Raw genomic sequence first — 18,479 nt, forward strand, 5'->3', positions numbered from 1 at the left:
TTAGGTGCCTTTTGGCAAACTCCAAGCGGGCTGTCATGTGCCTTTTCCTGTGGAGTGTCTTCTGTCTGGCCACTCTGCCATAAAGGCCTGATTGGTGGAGTGCTGCAGAGGTGGTTGTCCTTCTGGAATGTTCTCCCATCTCCACAGAGGAACTCTGGAGCTCTGTCAGAGTGACCATCGGGTTCTTGGTCACCACCCTGACCAAGGCCCTTCTCCCTCGATTGCTCAGTTTAACCGGGCGGCTAGTTCTAGGAAGAGTCTTGGGGGTGCCAAACTTCTTCAATTTAAGAATGACGGAGGCCACTGTTGACAGCACTGTCAACTGTGGGACCTTCTATAAACAGGTGTGTGCTTTTCCAAATCATGTCCAATCAACTGAATTTACCACAGGTGGACTCCAATCAAGTGGTAGAAACATCTCAAGGATGATCAATGGAAACAGGAAGCACCTGAGTTCAATTTCAAGTCTCATAGCAAAGGGTCTGAATACTTACGTAAATAATGTATGTTTTAATTTTAAATAAATCTGCAAAAATGTTCAAAATCCTGTTTTCACTTTGTCATTATGGGGTATGGTGATGTCATTATGTGGTATTGTTGACGTCATTATGGGGTATTGTGATGTCATTATGGGGTATTGTGTGTAGGTTGCTGAGAATTTGTTTTATTTATTCAATTTCAGAATAAGGCTGTAACGTGACAATAGGTGTAAAAAGTCAAAGGGTCTGAATACTTTCCGAATGCACTGTGTATATATATATATATATATATATATATATATATATATATATAGGTGAGGTGGGAGAGACAGGTAAGAGGCAGATAGACAGTCAGATAGACCGTTGATCAGAGAGGTGAGACAGGCATTTAAAGAGGTGAGACAGTTGAGTAGAGGGGAGACAGGTATGTAAAGAGGTGAGACAGTTGATCAGAGAGGTGAGACAGTTGATCAGAGAGGTGAGACCGGTATGTAAAGTGGTGAGACAGGTATGTAAAGTGGTGAGACAGGTATGTAAAGAGGTGAGACAGGTATGTACAGTGGTGAGACAGGTATGTAAAGTGGTGAGACAGTTGAGTAGAGTTGAGACAGGTATGTAAAGAGGTGAGACAGGTATGTAAAGTGGTGAGACAGGTATGTAAAGAGGTGAGACATGTATGTAAAGAAGTGAGACAGGTATGTAAAGAGGTGAGACAGGTATGTAAAGAGGTGAGACAGGTATGTAAAGAGGTGAGACAGGTATGTAAAGAGATGAGACAGGTATGTAAAGAAGTGAGACAGGTATTTACGGGGTACTGTTCCAGGTCGACAGGTTGTCTGAACGGTTCTGAGTCTTCACACTGGAAGAGCAGGTCTATCAGCTCCTTGCTGCGCCCTCTCCAGGCCTGGGGGTCTAAGGGCCGGCCTCGCCTTACACCACCGCCACGCTGCAGCTGCTGCAGACCAACGCCACGACCCTAATACACATCATATCATCAGCACAGCTATGTATTTATCAGCATCTCCAATTAGCTGAGGCTACTCTTCCTGGGGTCCAAACAGGAAACAACAAATAAAATACATAATATTCACGACCGTTCAAACGTTTGGGGTCACTTAGAAATGTCCTTGTTTTCCATGAAAACATACACGAAATGAGTAGCAAAATGAACAGGAAATATAGGCACGACGTTGACAAGGTTATAAATAATGATTTGTATTTTTAAAGAATAACTGTGTCCTTCAAACTTTGTTTTAGTCAAAGAATCCTCCATTTGCAGCAATTACAGCCTTGCAGACCTTTGGCATTCTAGTTGTCAATGTGTTGAGGTAATCTGAAAAGATTTCACCCCATGCTTCCTGAAGCACCTCCCACCAGTTGGATTGGCTTGATGTGCACGTCTTACTTACCATACGGTCAAGCTGCTCCCACAACAGCTCAATAGGGTTGAGATCTGGTGACTGTGCTGGCCACTCCATTATAGACAGAACACCAGCTGACTGCTTCTTCCCTAAAGAGTTATTGCACAGTTTGGAGCTGTGCTTTGGGTCATTGTCCTGTTGTAGGAGGAAATTGGCTCCAATTAAGCACCGTCCAGAGGGTATGGCATGGCTTTGCAAAATGGAGTGATGGCCTTCCTTCTTCAAGATCCCTTTGACCCTGTACAAATCTCCCACTTTACCATCACCAAAGTACCCCCAGACCATCACATTGCCTCCACCATGATTGACAGATGGCGTCAACCAATGTTCTTCTTCAATGTTTTTCAATGATCCTCAAACGTAGATTTGTCTGTCCATAACACTTTTTTACATTCTTCCTCTGTCCAGTGTCTGTGCTCTTTCGCCCATCTTAATCTTTTCTTTTTATTGGCCAGTCTGAGATATGGCCTTTTCTTTGCAACTCTGTCTAGAAGGCCAGCATCCCGGTGTCGCCCCTTCACTGCTGACGTTGAGACGGGTGTTTTGCGGGTACTATTTAATGAAGCTGCCAGTTGAGGACTTGTGAGGTGTCTGTTTCTCAAACTAGACACGTTATTGTACTTGTCCTCTTGCTCAGTGTGCACCGGGGCCTCCCACTCTTCTTTCTATTCTGGTTAGAGACAGTTTGCGCTGTCCTGTGAAGGGAGTAGTACACAGCGTTGTACGAGATCCTCAGTTTCTTGGCAATTTCTCACATGAAATAGCCTACATTCATCAGAACAAGAATAGACTGACGAGTTTCAGAAGAAAGGTCTTTGTTTCTGGCCATTTTGAGCCTGTAATCAAACCCACAAATGCTGATGCTCAAGATACTCAACTAGTCTAAAGAAGGTCAGTTTTATTGATTCTTTTAAATCAGCACAACAGTTTTCAGCTGTGCTAACATAATTGCAAAAGGGTTTTCTAATGATCAATTAGCCTTTTAAAATGATAAACTTGGATTAGCTAATAAAACGTGCCATTGGAACACAGGAGTGATGGTTGCTGATAATGGGCCTCTGTACGCCTATGTAGATATTCCATTAAAAATCAGCCGTTTCCAGTTACAATAGTCATTTACAACATTAACAATGTCTCCACTGCATTTCTGATCAACTTGATGTTATTTTAATGGACAAAACAAGGACATTTCTGTACATAAATATACTTATCCATTACAATTGATCCATTCAGCAGAAGCTCCCATCTAGAGTGAATCTAGTGCATTAATCTTAAAATAGTCACATATCACATACAGTGCCTCATGGCTTGGTTTTTGCTCTGACATTCACTGTCAACTGTGGGACCTTATATAGACAGGTGTGTGCCTTTCCAAATCATGTCCAATCAATTGAATTTACAATCAAGTTGTAGAAACATCTCTAGGATGATCAATGGAAACAGGATGTGCTCAATTATGATTCTCATAGCAAAAGGGCTGAATACTTAGGTAAATACGGTATTTACAATAGTTTTTTTTATACATTTACAAACATTTCAAAAACCCTGTTTTTGCTTTGTCATTATGGGGTACTGTGTGCAGAACGCTGAGATTTTTATTTGATTTAATCAATTTTAGAATAAGGCTGTAACATAACAAAATGTGGAAAGAAGTCAAGGGGTCTGAATACTTTCCGAAGGCACTGTTTATACAAAATGAGGTGGTCACCCCTTCAAATGAGTGGATTTGGCTATTTCAGCTACACACGTTGCTGACAGGTGTATAAATAGGGCACACAGCTATGCAATCTCCATAGACAAGCATTGGCAGTAGAATGGCCTTACTGAAGAGCTCAGTGACTTTCAATGTGGCACCGTCATAGGATGTCACCTTTCCAACAAGTCAGTTTGTCAAATTTTTGCCCTGCTAGACTTGTCCCGGTCAACTGTAAGTACTGTTATTGTGAAGTGGAAACATCTAGGAGCAACAGAGGGTTAGACATGAAGTGGTAGGCCACACAAACTCACAGAACGGGACCGCCGAGTGCTGAAACAGAACGGGACCGCAGAGTGCTGAAACAGAACGGGACCGCAGAGTGCTGAAACAGAACGAGACCGCAGAGTGCTGAAACAGAACGAGACTGCAGAGTGCTGAAACAGAACGGGACCGCCGAGTGCTGAAACAGAACGGGACCGCAGAGTGCTGAAACAGAACGGGACCGCAGAGTGCTGAAACAGAACGAGACCGCAGAGTGCTGAAACAGAACGAGACTGCAGAGTGCTGAAACAGAACGGGACCGCAGAGTGCTGAAACAGAACGGGACCGCCGAGTGCTGAAACAGAACGGGACCGCAGAGTGCTGAAACAGAACGGGACCGCAGAGTGCTGAAACGGAACGGGACCGCAGAGTGCTGAAACAGAACGGGACCGCCGAGTGCTGAAACAGAACGGGACCGCCGAGTGCTGAAACAGAACGGGACCGCAGAGTGCTGAAACAGAACGGGACCGCAGAGTGCTGAAACAGAACGGGACCGCCGAGTGCTGAAACAGAACGGGACCGCCGAGTGCTGAAACAGAACGGGACCGCAGAGTGCTGAAACAGAACGGGACCGCCGAGTGCTGAAACAGAACGGGACCGCAGAGTGCTGAAACAGAACGGGACCGCCGAGTGCTGAAACAGAACGGGACCGCCGAGTGCTGAAACAGAACGGGACCGCAGAGTGCTGAAACAGAACGGGACCGCAGAGTGCTGAAACAGAACGGGACCGCAGAGTGCTGAAACAGAACGGGACCGCTGAGTGCTGAAACAGAACGGGACCGCAGAGTGCTGAAACAGAACGGGACCGTCCGAGTGCCAAAGCGTGTAGCACGTACAAATCATCTGTCAACAGTTGTAACACTCACTACAGCATTCCAAACTGCTTCTGGAAGCAACGTCAGCATAATAACTGCTTGTTGGGAGTTTCAGGAAATGGGTTTCCGTGGCCGAGAAACCGCACACAAGCCTAAAATCACCATGCGCATTGCAAAGTATCGGCTGGAGTGGTGTAAAACTCGCTGCCATTGGACTCTGGAGCAGTGGAAATGCGTTCTCTGGAGTGATGAATCACGCTTCACCATCTGGCAGTCCAGCAGACAAATCTGGGTTTAGCGGATGCCAGGAGAACACTACCTCCCACAATGCATAGTGCCAAGTGTAAAGTTTGGTGGAGGAGAAATAATTGTCTGGTGCAGTTTTTCATGGTTCAGGCCCTTAGTTTCAGTGAAGGGAAACCTTAATGCTACAGCATACAATGACATTCTAGACAATTCTTTGCCTCCAACTTTGTGGCAACAGTTTGGGTAAGGCCCTTTCCTGTTTCAGCATGACAATGCCCCTGTGTACAAAGCGAGGTCCATACAGAAGTGGTTTGTTGAGATCGATGTGGAAGAAATTGAATGGCCTGCAAAGAGCCCTGACCTCAACCCTATCGAACACCTTTGGGATGAATTGGAACACCGACTGCGAGCCAGGCCTAATCGCCCAATATCAGTGCCCCGACCTCACTAATGCTCTTGTGGCTGAATGGAAGCAAGTCCCTGTAGCAATGTTACAACATCTAGTGGAAAGCCTTCCCAGAAGAGCGGAGGCTGTTATAGCAGCAAAAAGGGGACCAACTCCATATTAAAGCCTTCCCAGAAGAGCGGAGGCTGTTATAGCAGCAAAGAGGGGACCAACTCCATATTAAAGCCTTCCCAGAAGAGTGGAGGGAGGCTGTTATAGCAGCAAAGAGGGGACCAACTCCATATTAAAGCCTTCCCAGAAGAGTGGAGGCTGTTATAGCAGCAAAGAGGGGACCAACTCCATATTAAAGACTTCCCTGAAGAGTGGAGGGAGGCTGTTATAGCAGCAAAGAGGGGACCAACTCCATATTAAAGCCTTCCCTGAAGAGTGGAGGGAGGTTGTTATAGCAGCAAAGAGGGGACCAACTCCATATTAAAGCCTTCCCTGAAGAGTGGAGGGAGGTTGTTATAGCAGCAAAGAGGGGACCTACTCCATATTAAAGCCTTCCCAGAAGAGTGGAGGGAGGTTGTTATAGCAGCAAAGAGGGGACCTACTCCATATTAAAGCCTTCCCTGAAGAGTGGAGGGAGGTTGTTATAGCAGCAAAGAGGGGACCAACTCCATATTAAAGCCTTCCCTGAAGAGCGGAGGGAGGTTGTTATAGCAGCAAAGAGGGGACCAACTCCATATTAAAGCCTTCCCAGAAGAGTGGAGGGAGGCTGTTATAGCAGCAAAGAGGGGACCAACTCCATATTAAAGCCTTCCCAGAAGAGTGGAGGGAGGTTGTTATAGCAGCAAAGAGGGGACCAACTCCATATTAAAGCCTTCCCTGAAGAGCGGAGGGAGGTTGTTATAGCAGCAAAGAGGGGACCAACTCCATATTAAAGCCTTCCCAGAAGAGTGGAGGGAGGCTGTTATAGCAGCAAAGAGGGGACCAACTCCATATTAAAGCCTTCCCAGAAGAGTGGAGGCTGTTATAGCAGCAAAGAGGGGACCAACTCCATATTAAAGCCTTCCCAGAAGAGTGGAGGTTGTTATAGCAGCAAAGAGGGGACCAACTCCATATTAAAGCCTTCCCTGAAGAGTGGAGGCTGTTATAGCAGCAAAGAAGGGACCAACTCCATATTAATGCCTTCCCAGAAGAGTGGAGGCTGTTATAGCAGCAAAGAGGGGACCAACTCCATATTAAAGCCTTCCCAGAAGAGCGGAGGCTGTTATAGCAGCAAAGAGGGGACCAACTCCATATTAAAGCCCATGATTTTGGAATAAGATGTTTGATAAGCTGGTGTCCATATTATTTTGGTCATGTAGTGTATTTCTGGGCAGTGGAATAACCTTTACATCCCTCCAGCCCTGAGGGCACACTCCTAGGCTTATATTGAAGATGTGGCAAACAGGAGTCACAATTTATTCAGGTTTTCGGTTCCAGGTGGTTTGTCTTATTTACAGATAGCAATAATTGTTTCACCTCGTCCACAAACATTGTGGAATTCAAAGCTACAGTCTTTCATTATTTGGTTTGTTGTGCATGAATGTGAAGGCTCAGCATTTGTTGTTTGCATGTCATGCTTAAGTTGGTAACACTTTACTTGACACCCAGCATCATAACAAGTTATGACATGGTCATAACCATGTCATACTATGCTATAACAGCGAACATAAACTTGCCATAACCTGTTATAATATGGTCATGAATAACACTGTCATGACAAATATATTTAAACCTATATTGCAATATTTTATGGCTGGTTATGACACCTACATGAGAGTGTCAAAACACACAAAACCACACAAGGCAAAACATTCCATTACACCATAGGAATGTTACACCATACTGTCAACAGTATGTTTACATGTTTACATACTGTGACTGTATACATACATACTATGACAGCTTATGACATACTATGACAGGTTATGACATACTATGACAGGTTATGCCAAATTGTGTCAGCTGTAATGTCATATTGTGATACGGTTATGACATATTGTGATACGGTTATGTCATATTATGATACGGTTATGACATATTGTGATACGGTTATGACATATTATGACATGATTATGACACTGTTTGCCAATCTTCTGTGTTGTCAGACTTATTTGCCCCTTAGCCTCATCCCTCTCAACCATACAGTTTGTTATTTAATCATCTATCAGTGGGGGCCATTTTAACAGACAGTTTCTCTATGGGTGCATGCCTGTCAGTAACCGGAAGAATCAATTTCAGAAATGCTTAAAGTGCAGGATGTTCCTCATTACATCAGACCAACAAATATGTTTCACATCTTCAACATTGGAATCCAATACAAAACCTTTTGTCTGACCTCTTCTAGACTATTTTAGGTCTAGTCTTTGGTTGTCCCAGATATGGCTGCTATATTATGATCACTACATCTGATGGATCTGGATACTGCTTTAGAGCAGATGTCTGCAGCATTAGTAAAGATGTGATCAATACATGTTGATGATTTCATTCCTGTAGTGTTTGTAACTACCCTGGTAGGTTGACTAAAGTTTGAAGTTCTCTTGAGTGGGAAGCTTGATGAAAGCCAGTCAATATTTATATCACCCAGAAAATAAACCTCTCTGTTGATATCACATACATTATCAAGCATTTCACACATATTATCCAGATACTGACTGTTAACAGTTGGTGGTCTATAGCAGCTTCCCACCAGAAGGGGCTTAAGGTGAGGCAGATGAACCTTTAGCCATATTACTTCAACAGTATTTAACATTATCCAGATACTGACTGTTAGCACTTGGTGGTCTATAGCAGCTTCCATCAGAATGAGCTTTAGGTGAGGCAGATGAACCTTTAGCCATATTACTTCAACAGTAGTAATGAAATCCTCTCTAAGCTTTGCAGGAATATGGTTCCGAATATAAACGGCTACACCTCCACCATTGGCATTCCTGTCTCTTCTGAATATGTTGAAACCATGTATTGCTGTATCATCAAATGTATTATCTAAGTGAGTTTCAGAGACATTCATCTATATAGTATATCAATGTTTTCAGTTGCAAGTTAGTGATTTTATGAACCTTGTTTCTAAGGCTACATATGTTAATGTTGGGTATTTTCATCGCTTTTCTGGAATTCTTGATTGTTTGTTATTGCTTTACTGGGAGGCTAATCAGAGCCTCAGTGGTAACAGTATAACTCAGGTTCAGGCTAATCAGAGCCTCAGTGGTAACAGTATAACTCAGGTTCAGGCTAATCAGAGCCTCAGTGGTAGCAGTATAACTCAGGTTCAGGCTAATCAGAGCCTCAGTGGTAACAGTATAACTCAGGTTCAGGCTAATCAGAGCCTCAGTGGTAACAGTATAACTCAGGTTCAGGCTAATCAGAGCCTCAGTGGTAACAGTATAACTCAGGTTCAGGCTAATCAGAGCCTCAGTGGTAGCAGTATAACTCAGGTTCAGGCTAATCAGAGCCTCAGTGGTAACAGTATAACTCAGGTTCAGGCTAATCAGAGCCTCAGTGCTAACAGTATAACTCAGGTTCAGGCTAATCAGAGCCTCAGTGGTAGCAGTATAACTCAGGTTCAGGCTAATCAGAGCCTCAGTGGTAACAGTATAATTCAGGTTCAGGCTAATCAGAGCCTCAGTGCTAACAGTATAACTAAAGGTTAAGGCTAATCAGAGCCTCAGTGCTAACAGTATAACTCAATTTCAGACTTATCAGAGGTGTGATGAGGTGTGTTACCTTCCTGTTTCGTGTGGACGTTCCAGGAGTGTCTGTATCTTCATCCTCATCTTCATCATCCTACATCACCATGGAAACACAACATCAACATATAGGAACATATAGGATACTCTTTCTGTTTCTACTACTGTTAGTGTTTACACATAACAAAGTAAAAAAGATAAAGACACACCTCATCCTCGGTGTCAGAGAAAGCAGTCTTCTTCATGGTGTTGTAGAGAGGAATAATGTCAGTCATAGTGGGGTCCCTGGGATAGAAAGAGAGAGAGGGAGAGAGGGAGGCGGTGAACGAGAGGAAGAGATGAGAGAGAGAGAGAGAGAGAGAGAGAGAGAAGGAAGGAAGGAAAGAGATGAGAGAGAAATAGATTAAATAGAGAGATGGGGAAAGATATGAGAGAGAGAGAGAGAGAGAGAGAGAGAGAGAGAGAGAGAGGTGAAAATTGGAACACACTAAACTAAACAAACAACAACACGAAGATGTGTGGATAATATTTTTGGCTCTATATCAAAGACACATCTTGACATCAACTGTTCAGAGGAGACTATGTGAATCAGGCCTTTATGGTGAAATTGCTGCAAAGAAACCACTACTAAAGGACACTAATAAGAAGAATAGACTTGCTTCGACCAAGAAATACGAGCAATGGACATTAGACCGGTGGAAATCTGTCCTTTGGTCTGATGAAATTCAAATTAGAGATTTTTGGTTCTAACCGCTGTGTCTTTGTGAGACGCAGAGAAGGTGAATGGATGATCTCTGCATGTTTCATTCCCACCGTGAAGCATGGAGGAGGAGGTGTGATGGTGCTTTGCTGGTGACACTGTCTGTGATTTATTTATAATTCAAGGTACACTTAACCAGCATGACTACTACAGCGATACGCGATCCCATCTGGTTTGAGCTTGGTGGGACTATCATTTGTTTTTCAACAGGACAATGACCCAACACACTTACAGGCTGTATAAGGGCTATTTAACCAAAAAGGAGAGTACTCTTACTTGATGAAGCTGAGCATGAGGTCAGAGACGAACTTGGCCGTTTTAACGATGAAGGCTCCAGTTTCATTAAAGGTTTGAGCGTTGTGTTCAATATAACGCACCTCCCACATCAACGATGACATACGCCTATGGAGGAGATACACTGTTACACACACACACACTGTCCTCACACACACTGTCCACACACACACACACACTGTCCATACACACACTGTCCACACACACACACACTGTCCATACACACACACACTGTCCTCACACACACTGTCCACACACACACACACACACTGTCCATAGACACACACACTGTCCTCACACACACTGTCCTCACACACACACTGTCCTCACACACACACACTGTCCATTCACACACTGTCCTCACACACACTGTCAACACACACACTGTCCTCACACACACTGTCCTCACACACACTGTCCTCACACACACACACACACACACACACACACTGTCCATACACACACACACTGTCCTCACACACACACACTGTCCTCACACACACTGTCAACACACACACTGTCCTCACACACACACACACACACACACACTGTCCATACACACACACACTGTCCTCACACACACACACTGTCCTCACACACACACACTGTCCTCACACACACTGTCAACACACACACTGTCCTCACACACACTGTCCTCACACACACTGTCCTCACACACACACACACACACACACACACACACACACTGTCCATACACACACACACACTGTCCTCACACACACACTGTCCTCACACACACACACACACACTGTCCTCACACCCACACACACACTGTCCTCACACCCACACACACACTGTCCTCACACACACACAGCCCTCACACACACACACACACAATCCTCACACACACAGTCCTCACACACACACACACACACACTCTGTCCTTGTGGTACCTGTAGAAGCGGTTCTCCAGCCTGGACCGTATGGTGCTGAGGTCCGTGAGGTAGGCTACTACAGTACAGTATGAAGGATAAGCCTGGAGATCCACTGGCAAGGCAAACGGTACAGCTACATCTAGAGGAGAGAGAGGAAGGAAGGGAGGGAGACCAAACCAAATCATGTGAAAACAAAAATATAATTACTTGACACATTGGACAGAATTAACAAAAAAAACAGAGCAAACTAGAATGCTATTTGGCCCTAAACAGAGAGTACACAGTGGCAGAATACCTGACCACTGTGACTGACCCAAACCTAAGGAAAGTTTTGACTATGTACAGATTCAGTGAGCATAGTCATAGCATAGCATGATTGGGGTTACTGCCCTGTGTAGGGTGAAGTCTTTCGGGTGGGACGTTAAACGGGTGTCCTGACTCTCGGAGGTCATTAAAGATACCATGGCACTTATCGTAAGAGTAGGGGTGTTAACCCCAGTGTCCTGGCTAAATTCCCAAGCTGGCCCTCAAACCATCACGGTCACCTAATAATCCCCAGTTTACAATTGACTCATTCATCCCCCTCCTCTCTCCTGCAACTATTCCCCAGGTCGTTGCTGTAAATGAGAACGTGTTCTCAGTCAATTTACCTGGTAAAACAACGGTAAAATAAAAATGTAAAAAAATAGTCTTGCTATTGAGAAAGGATGCTGACGGCAGACCGGCTATGTGCACACTGCACATAAAATAAGGTGGAAACTGAGCTGCACTTCCTAAACTCCAAATCTATGACCATATTAGAGACACATATTTCCCTCAGATTACACAGATCCAGAGAGTTAAAAAATGAACCCAATTTTGATAAAGTCCCATATCTACTGGGTGAAATACCACAGTGTGCATCACAGCAGTAAGATGTGTGACCTATTGCCACGAGAAAAAGGCAAAGAGTGAAGAACAAACACCATTGTAAATACAACCCATATTTCTGTTCATTTATTTTCCATTTTGTACTTTAACCATTTGTACATCGTTACAACACTGTATATAGACATAATATGACATTTGTAATGTCTTTATTCTTTTGGAACTTCTGTGAGTGTAATGTTTCCTGTTAATTTTTATTGTTTATTTCACTTTTGTTCATTATCTAGTTCACTTGCTTTTGCAATGCCAATAAAGCCCTTAAATTGAATTGAGAGAGAGAGGGATAGAGACAGACACAGAGAGAGAGAGAGAGAGAGAGAGAGAGACAGAGACAGACAGAGAGAGAACGAGAGAGATAGAGAGCGAGAGTAAGAGAGAGAGAGAGAGACAGAGAGAGAACGAGAGAGACAGAGAGCGAGAGAAAGAGAGAGGGGTGTGTTAGTGTACTGTGTCTCCATCGGTCCACTAGAGGGAGCCCAGGTCACTGTTCAATGTATGGGATGTCTAGTACGATATGTAAACTGTGATGTAATGTACAGTATATTATGCGAAGTGAAGCCGAATTATGAGCTGGATTGACCAGAGATACTTTTGAGGAGATGGGAAACACCATTGGGATCGTATTAACGCCTATTGTGTACATTGACCATGTGTCGTCAATGGGCTCTACAGTGCATTCTGGGCAATTCAATGCTGATGAGGTCATACTGAGCTAGCTCAAAAAACCAACATCCGCATGACTTACGTCAACAAGAAATACAACATTAGAAATATTTTCAGAGATGTGAGATAATGGGTTTGTTCTCTGTAATTGCTTTGGAATGGTACGTAGATTGGAGACAGGATGCTGGGTGGGGTATTATACGTTTCTCCATTCATTGACCGCTGGGATTTCCTTCTTTCTAAGTATCTCTGGATTTAACAACATACAGTTGAAATCGGAAGTTTACATACACTTAGGTTGGAGTCATCAAAACTAGTTTTTCAACCTCTCCACACATTTCTTGTTAACAAACTATAGTTTTGGCAAGTCGGTTAGGACATCTACTTTGTACATGACACAGGTAATTTTTCCAATAATTGTTTACAGAAAGATTATTTCACTTTTAATTCACTGTATCACAATTCCAGTGGGTCAGAAGTTTATATACACTAAGTTGACTTCCTTTTAAACAGCTTGGAAAATTCCAGAAAATTATGCCATGGCTTTAGAAGCACCTGATAGGCTAATTGACATAATTTGAGTCAATTGGAGGTGTACCTGTGGATGTATTTCAAGGCCTACTTTCAAACTCAGTGCCTCTTTGTTTGACATAATGGGAAAATCAAAAGAAATCAGTAAAGACCTCAGACAAAAAAATTGTAGACCTCCACAAGTCTGGTTCATCCTTGGGAGCAATTTCCAAACACCTGAAGGTACCACGTTCATCTGTACCAAAAATAGTACGCAAGTATGAACACCATGGGACCACGCAGTCGTCATACCGCTCAAGAAGGAGATGTGTTCTGTCTCCTAGAGATGAACGTACTTTGGTGCGAAAAGTTCAAATCAATCCCAGAACAACAGCAAAGGACCTTGTGAAGATGCTGGAGGAAACAGGTACGAAAGTATATATATCCACAGTAAAACGAGTCCTATATCGATATAACCTGAAAGGCTGCTCAGCAAGGAAGAAGCCACTGCTCCAAAACCGCCATAAAAAAGACAGACTACAGTTTGCAACTGCACATGGGGACAAAGATTGTACTTTTTGGAGAAATGTCCTCTTGACTGATGAAACTGTTTGGCCATAATGACCATCGTTATGTTCGGAGGAAAAAGGGGGAGGCTTGCAAGCCGGGGAACACCATCCCGACCGTGAAGCACGGGGGTGGCAGCATCATGTTGTGGGGTGCTTTGCTGCAAGAGGGACTGGTGCACTTCACAAAATACATGGCATCATGAGAAAGAAAAATGATGTGGATATATTGAAGCAACATCTCAAGACATCAGTTAGGAAGTTAAAGCTTGGTCGCAAATGGGTCTTCCAAATGGACAATGACCCCAAGCATAAGTTGTGGCAAAATGGCTTAAGGACAACAAAGTCAAGGTATTGGAGTGGCCATCACAAAGCCCTATAGAAAATGTTTGGGCCGAACTGAAAAAGCATGTGCCAGCAAGTAGGCCTACAAACCTGACTCAGTTACACCAGCTCTGTCAGGAGGAATGGGCCAAAATTCACCCAACTTATTGTGGGACGCTTGTGGAAGTCTACCCGAAACGTTTGACCCAAGTTAAACAATTTAAAGTCAATGCTACCAAATACTAATTGAGTGTATGTCTGACCCACTGGGAATGTGATGAAAGAAATAAAAGCAGAAATACATAATTATCTCTACGATTATTCTGACATTTCACATTCTTAAACTAAAGTGGTGATCCTAACTGACCTAAGACAGGGAATTTTTACTAGGACTAAATGCCAGGAATTGTGAAAAACTGAGTTTAAATGTATTTGGCTAAGGTGTATGTAAACTTCCGACTTCAACTGTATCTCATGATGTCAGAGTGCGTCAGCTGTGTGTCACTGTGTCTTGTGGTGATGAGGTCATACCGAGTGTGGTAAGCTGGTCGATGGCGTTGACGATGCGTTGACACTCGTGGTTCCGCGTGGCGGCGCCCCACTCACCCTCCAGGGGAACATACAGCAGCTCTCTCTGCTCCTCCTCCGTTAGAGGAACGCTCTGACCCAGCTCCTCTGGAAACACTACTGATGGACCACACATCATCAGAACAACAGACTACTGATGGACCACACATCATCAGAACAACAGACTACTGATGGACCACACATCATCAGAACAACAGACTACTGATGGACCACACATAATCAGAACGATACACAGGCGTTTAACAAGTGTGTGTGTGTGTCCTACCCTCGTTGGGGATAGGCTCCATGTCCCAAGGACTCATCTTCTCCGTGTCACCATTATCCCAGCTAGACAGGACACACATTATCATCATCATTATCATCCAACTGGACAGGACACAAATTATCATCATCATCATCGTCATCATTGCCCCCCATCTATCTTCAGAGCTCGTGCTGCTAGGCGACCTAAACTGGAACATGCTTAACACCCCAGCCATCCTACAATCTAAACTTGATGCCCTCAATCTCACACAAATTATTAATGAACCTACCAGGTACCTCCCCAAAGCCTTAAACACGGGCACCCTCATAGATATCATCCTAACCAACTTCCCCTCTAAATACACCTCTGCTGTCTTCAACCAAGATCTCAGCGATCACTGCCTCATTGCCTGCATCCGTAATGGGTCAGCGGTCAAACGACCTCCTCTCATCACTGTAAAACGCTCCCTGAAACACTTCAGCGAGCAGGCCTTTCTAATCGACCTGGCCGGGGTATCCTGGAAGGATATTGACCTCATCCCGTCAGTAGAGGATGCCTGGATATTTTTTAAAAATGCCTTCCTAACCATCTTAAATAAACATGCCCCATTCAAGAAATTTAGAACCAGGAACAGATATAGCCCTTGGTTCTCCCCAGACCTGACTGCCCTTAATCAACACAAAAACGTCCTATGGCGTTCTGCATTAGCATCGAACAGCCCCCGTGATATGCAGCTGTTCAGGGAAGCTAGAAACCATTATACACAGGCAGTTAGAAAAGCCAAGGCTAGCTTTTTCAAGCAGAAATTTGCTTCTTGCAACACTAACTCAAAAAAGTTCTGGGACACTGTAAAGTCCATGGAGAATAAGAACACCTCCTCCCAGCTGCCCACTGCACTGAAGATAGGAAACACTGTCACCACTGATAAATCCACCATAATTGAAAATTTCAATAAGCATTTTTCTACTGCTGGCCATGCTTTCCACCTGGCTACTCCTACCCCTGTCAACAGCACTGCACCCCCAACAGCAACTCGCCCAAGCCTTCCCCATTTCTCTTTCTCCCAAATCCATTCAGCTGATGTTCTGAAAGAGCTGCAAAATCTGGACCCCTACAAATCAGCCGGGCTAGACAATCTGGACCCTTTCTTTCTAAAATTATCTGCCGAAATTGTTGCCACCCCTATTACTAGCCTGTTCAACCTCTCTTTCGTGTCGTCTGAGATTCCCAAAGATTGGAAAGCAGCTGCGGTCATCCCCCTCTTCAAAGGGGGGGACACTCTTGACCCAAACTGCTACAGACCTATATCTATCCTACCATGCCTTTCTAAGGTCTTCGAAAGCCAAGTCAACAAACAGATTACCGACCATTTTGAATCTCACCATACCTTCTCTGCTATGCAATCTGGTTTCAGAGCTGGTCATGGGTGCACCTCAGCCACGCTCAAGGTCCTAAACGATATCTTAACCGCCATCGATAAGAAACATTACTGTGCAGCCGTATTCATTGATCTGGCCAAGGCTTTCGACTCTGTCAATCACCACATCCTCATCGGCAGACTCAACAGCCTTGGTTTCTCAAATGATTGCCTCGCCTGGTTCACCAACTACTTCTCTGATAGAGTTCAGTGTGTCAAATCTGAGGGTCTGTTGTCCGGACCTCTGGCAGTCTCTATGGGGGTGCCACAGGGTTCAATTCTTGGACCGACTCTCTTCTCTGTATACATCAATGAGGTCGCTCTTGCTGCTGGTGAGTCTCTGATCCACCTCTACGCAGACGACACCATTCTGTATACTTCCGGCCCTTCTTTGGACACTGTGTTAACAACCCTCCAGGCAAGCTTCAATGCCATACAACTCTCCTTCCGTGGCCTCCAACTGCTCTTAAATACAAGTAAAACTAAATGCATGCTCTTCAACCGATCACTACCTGCACCTACCCGCCTGTCCAACATCACTACTCTGGACGGCTCTGACTTAGAATACGTGGACAACTACAAATACTTAGGTGTCTGGTTAGACTGTAAACTCTCCTTCCAGACCCATATCAAACATCTCCAATCCAAAGTTAAATCTAGAATTGGCTTCCTATTTCGCAACAAAGCATCCTTCACTCATGCTGCCAAACATACCCTTGTAAAACTGACCATCCTACCAATCCTCGACTTTGGCGATGTAATTTACAAAATAGCCTCCAATACCCTACTCAACAAACTGGATGCAGTCTATCACAGTGCAATCCGTTTTGTCACCAAAGCCCCATACACTACCCACCATTGCGACCTGTACGCTCTCGTTGGCTGGCCCTCGCTTCATACTCGTCGCCAAACCCACTGGCTCCATGTCATCTACAAGACCCTGCTAGGTAAAGTCCCCCCTTATCTCAGCTCGCTGGTCACCATAGCATCTCCCACCTGTAGCACACGCTCCAGCAGGTATATCTCTCTAGTCACCCCCAAAACCAATTCTTTCTTTGGCCGCCTCTCTTTCCAGTTCTCTGCTGCCAATGACTGGAACGAACTACAAAAATCTCTGAAACTGGAAACACTTATCTCCCTCACTAGCTTTAAGCACCAACTGTCAGAGCAGCTCACAGATTACTGCACCTGTACATAGCCCACATATAATTTAGCCCTATCAACTACCTCTTTCCCAAATGTATTTAATTATTTTGCTCCTTTGCACCCCATTATTTTTATTTCTACTTTGCACATTCTTCCATTGCAAAACTACCATTCCAGTGTTTTACTTGCTATATTGTATTTACCTTGCCACCAAGGCCTTTTTTTGCCTTTACCTCCCTTCTCACCTCATTTGCTCACATTGTATATAGACTTGTTTATACTTTATTATTGACTGTATGTTTGTTTTACTCCATGTGTAACTCTGTGTTGTTGTATCTGTCGAACTGCTTTGCTTTATCTTGGCCAGGTCGCAATTGTAAATGAGAACTCTCAACTTGCCTACCTGGTTAAATAAAGGTAAAATAAAATAAATAAATAAAAATCATCATCATTATCCCAGCTAGACAGGAAACACGTCATCATTATCGTCATTATCCCAGCTAGACAGGAAACACATTATCATCATCATTGGCATCATTATCCCAGCTAGACAGGAAACACATTAGCATCATCATTAGCATCATTATCACAGCTAGACAGGAAACACATCATCATCCCAGCTAGACAGGAAATACATTATCATTGTCCCAGCTAGACAGGAAACACATGATCATCATCATTAGCATCATTATCCCAGCTAGACAGGAAATTCATTATCGTCATCATTATCTCAGCTAGACAAAAAATACATTTACCATCATTATCCCAGCTAGACAGGACCCACATTATCATCATCATTATCCCAGCTAGACAGGAAACACATTATCATCATCATCATTATCCCAGCTAGACAGGAAACACATCATCATCATCATCATTATCCCAGCTAGACAGGAAACACATTACCATCATCATCAATATCCCAGCTAGAAAGGAAACACATTATCATCATCATCAATATCCCAGCTAGAAAGGAAACACATCATCATCATCAATATCCCAGCTAGAAAGGAAACACATTATCATCAGGCTAAAAGATTATAACAG

At 43.9% G+C, this 18,479-nt stretch overlaps 1 protein-coding gene across 2 annotated transcripts in view; it reads right to left on the reverse strand.

Moving 5' to 3' along the window:
* phip (PHIP subunit of CUL4-Ring ligase complex) overlaps positions 1-18,479 on the reverse strand; it is a 112,330-nt gene that overhangs the window by 11,633 nt on the left and 82,218 nt on the right. Inside the window, exons 30-36 of one of the 2 annotated variants that reach the window (XM_036984530.2) lie at positions 14,891-14,952; positions 14,569-14,721; positions 11,066-11,186; positions 10,134-10,259; positions 9,307-9,382; positions 9,135-9,194; positions 1,288-1,455 (exon numbers count right to left, since the gene is read on the reverse strand). In XM_036984530.2, coding sequence (XP_036840425.2) covers positions 1,288-1,455; positions 9,135-9,194; positions 9,307-9,382; positions 10,134-10,259; positions 11,066-11,186; positions 14,569-14,721; positions 14,891-14,952 — 766 coding nt within the window. Of the gene's footprint in view, positions 1-1,287; positions 1,456-9,134; positions 9,195-9,306; positions 9,383-10,133; positions 10,260-11,065; positions 11,187-14,568; positions 14,725-14,890; positions 14,953-18,479 lie in introns of both variants that reach the window. The other variant, XM_036984528.2, reaches the window with a different exon arrangement.

This window comes from Oncorhynchus mykiss, chromosome 8, assembly GCF_057628025.1.
Source record: "Oncorhynchus mykiss isolate SJ-2025 chromosome 8, ASM5762802v1, whole genome shotgun sequence".
NCBI lineage: Eukaryota > Metazoa > Chordata > Actinopteri > Salmoniformes > Salmonidae > Oncorhynchus > Oncorhynchus mykiss.